Below are 2,465 nucleotides of genomic sequence, written 5' to 3' on the forward strand. Positions count from 1 at the left end.
GTTTCTATGCCGAGAGCAAGATTTGTGCCAATCACCCGATCAAAGAGGAACTGGGCGTTCAGTTACTGTATCCGACATATCGTGAAGGTATCCTAGCGCAGGTGTTGGAGGAGGATAAACTGGCTAAAGGAGAGTCTACCAATCCTATCGTCTCTTCTACTCAACGTCTAGTGGTGCTGGTGAACATCGGATCTCTACGGGCCGAGCCGTACTTGGACCTGCGTCAGATCAGCTTCCGACTGAGTCGTGCTCTGGGCCAACCAGTGGTGCCATGCAGCTTCCGGTTCTCGAACCGTGTGGATCCTCAGGAACTCAATGGACTCAAAGCCAAGACGTTCGAGATGGTGCTGACCGAGCATCTGGCTACACGTGGCGAAGGTGCGAGCGACGTTGTCGTGCTCCCACTGTTTTTCGGGAACAGCTCGACGTTGACCGAGTTCTTGCCCAAGACGATGAATCAGGTATGGGACTCCGTCTCGTCAACGTCCGCTGCTCTCTCGGTCCGTATTGGTGGCTGTCTAGTGGACGGCCACGACACTCGTGTGGCTCAGATTTTACTGGAACGTATCCACGAAGCTGTGGACTTTGCGACGTTGCAGGAAGACGTGACGGTGCTTGTCGTGGATCACGGTACTCCGAGTCGTGACGTGCATGAGTCACGCGAGTTTGTAGCGAACGAACTGCGTGAGTTGCTGAAGACCAACCAGCGTGTGAAGCTCGTCGGTACTGCGTGTATGGAGCGTCGTGAAGGTGCCGAATACGACTTTAACGACCCTCTGCTGGCTGTAGCGCTGGATCACTACAACGTGACTAAGGGGATCGTTGTATGTGCCAAAATGTTCTTCTCCAATGGCCGTCACGCGGGCGAGAAAGGAGACATCGAAGAGATCATTAAGGACGTCCGTGCCAGACACACAGACGTGGACGTTCGCGTCACGGAGGCGCTTGGAACGCACGAGCTGTTGGCCGAGATCTTGCAAGATCGCTACCGTGCTGCGTTGTCCAAGGAGACGTCGGACTACACTCTCACACTGAGCAAGTAACGTCCGGAGTACCGGTATGCATTGCCTTTTCTTACGATTTAAGCTTCGGATGGGGCACGGCGTGACACTCGCGTAGCTACTCGCGTCACTTCTGCTTGGATTGTTCTCGGTAATTCTCCATGTTGACTGCGGGAAATGCTGATGGCTTTGACGAGAAGCAGGTTATCGGCTTCTGCACGCACCAGTTGACTCTTGAGTCTGGTTTTATCTGCTTGGAGAAGACTGAGCTGACCTCGATCGCTAAGAGACTTGGACTCGTCACACGCTTCACTGTGAGTGCGTTGTGTAGGTGAATTCAGTACACTCTGCAAGTCTTTACTGCGTCGCTCACGTCGAAATGCTTCAAACTCTCTCTCCACTTTCTCGACCTCATTTGTCTTGTCAGCAATTGCTCGGTCTTTGTCGTCCAGAAGTTGTTGCCATTTACTCATCTTCTTTTTCCAATCTGCCACCAGGTTGCTCACATTTTTCGAGTTTTGTTCGCTGGATTCGAGCTTGTCCTTCACGAGTTGATGACGTTTCTGGAGCTCGTTTTTCGACTGGATGAGCTGCTCGCGCTCTTCCAGCACGTCACGCAGCTTGGTCTCCAACTCGACAGCTTTCCGCTCGAGCAACGTGTAGTATTTGCGCCAGTTTTTATTCTGCTTGAATAATTTCATAAATTTCTCGGGGACGCGAGCGCGAACACGGTCACGACAATTGCGAAGCATCTCGAACATTATCTGCTCCACTGTACCCAACAACACGTCAGGATTTTCACTGTTTCAAGTGGATAAAAAAGCTCAGTTTAACATACCGTAGCAGCAGCAGATTTTACTATAAAGCTGCGTTTGAGTCACAAGAATTCGTCGGTCGATTGGAGATAAAGTCGAGGTAGGGAAAGCCACTTGAAGAACGCCATATACTGCCCCTGTTTAAACGTACACAATGCCAGTTAAATCAGGTTTTAAAAAGAAGAAACCTAGAATGTTACCATCAGAGGAGACGAGTGCTGACGATACCATGCTATGCGTTGGCTTCGAGGAGTTCAGATTTGGTAGAGAGATACTCATCAGGTGTGAGGTATCATCCTGTTGTAAGCCGTTCATGGCGAACTGATCGACCATGGGATGGAAGCGTGGATCGGCTGATATGTCCGTGATGATTAACGTTGATCCACTCGCTAGTGTACTTCCAGCAATACCCAGAGAGCCTGGTACTTGTATCAACTGATTCTCCTCACGTTGCGTCCACAGTTCATTGCTGCTTGGGTCGAAGAGGAACAGGACGGCTGCACTACCGTGTACAATCTGTGCAAAAGTGCTGGATACGCTGACGAAAAGATCTTTTATCGAGGTTGGCTGGAACAAACGACGAATTAGTGTCTGCAGTGCTTGGAACGAAGCCCCCGTGGTCAATTGCTCCTCTGCAGCTGATAGCGCC

The 2,465-nt window shown here is 50.8% G+C and overlaps 2 protein-coding genes across 2 annotated transcripts; one reads left to right on the top strand and one right to left on the bottom strand.

Annotated features, from left to right (window-relative positions):
* Window positions 1-6: 6 nt before the first annotated feature.
* On the top strand, window positions 7-1,043 carry PITG_22112 (uncharacterized protein; the record flags this gene model as incomplete). The annotated part of the gene is made up of 2 exons (XM_002894658.1): window positions 7-24; window positions 102-1,043. 2 exons carry the CDS (start codon window positions 7-9, stop codon window positions 1,041-1,043), a joined length of 960 nt encoding a protein of 319 aa, XP_002894704.1.
* A 38-nt stretch (window positions 1,044-1,081) lies between these two features.
* On the bottom strand, window positions 1,082-2,149 carry PITG_22113 (uncharacterized protein; the record flags this gene model as incomplete). The annotated part of the gene is made up of 5 exons (XM_002894659.1): window positions 1,082-1,297; window positions 1,346-1,773; window positions 1,840-1,953; window positions 2,017-2,059; window positions 2,147-2,149. The coding sequence occupies 5 exons, from the start codon at window positions 2,147-2,149 to the stop codon at window positions 1,082-1,084; spliced, it is 804 nt and encodes a 267-aa protein (XP_002894705.1).
* Between the last annotated feature and the right edge of the window lie 316 nt (window positions 2,150-2,465).

Source organism: Phytophthora infestans, genomic scaffold, assembly GCF_000142945.1.
Source record: "Phytophthora infestans T30-4 supercont1.1532 genomic scaffold, whole genome shotgun sequence".
NCBI lineage: Eukaryota > Oomycota > Peronosporomycetes > Peronosporales > Peronosporaceae > Phytophthora > Phytophthora infestans.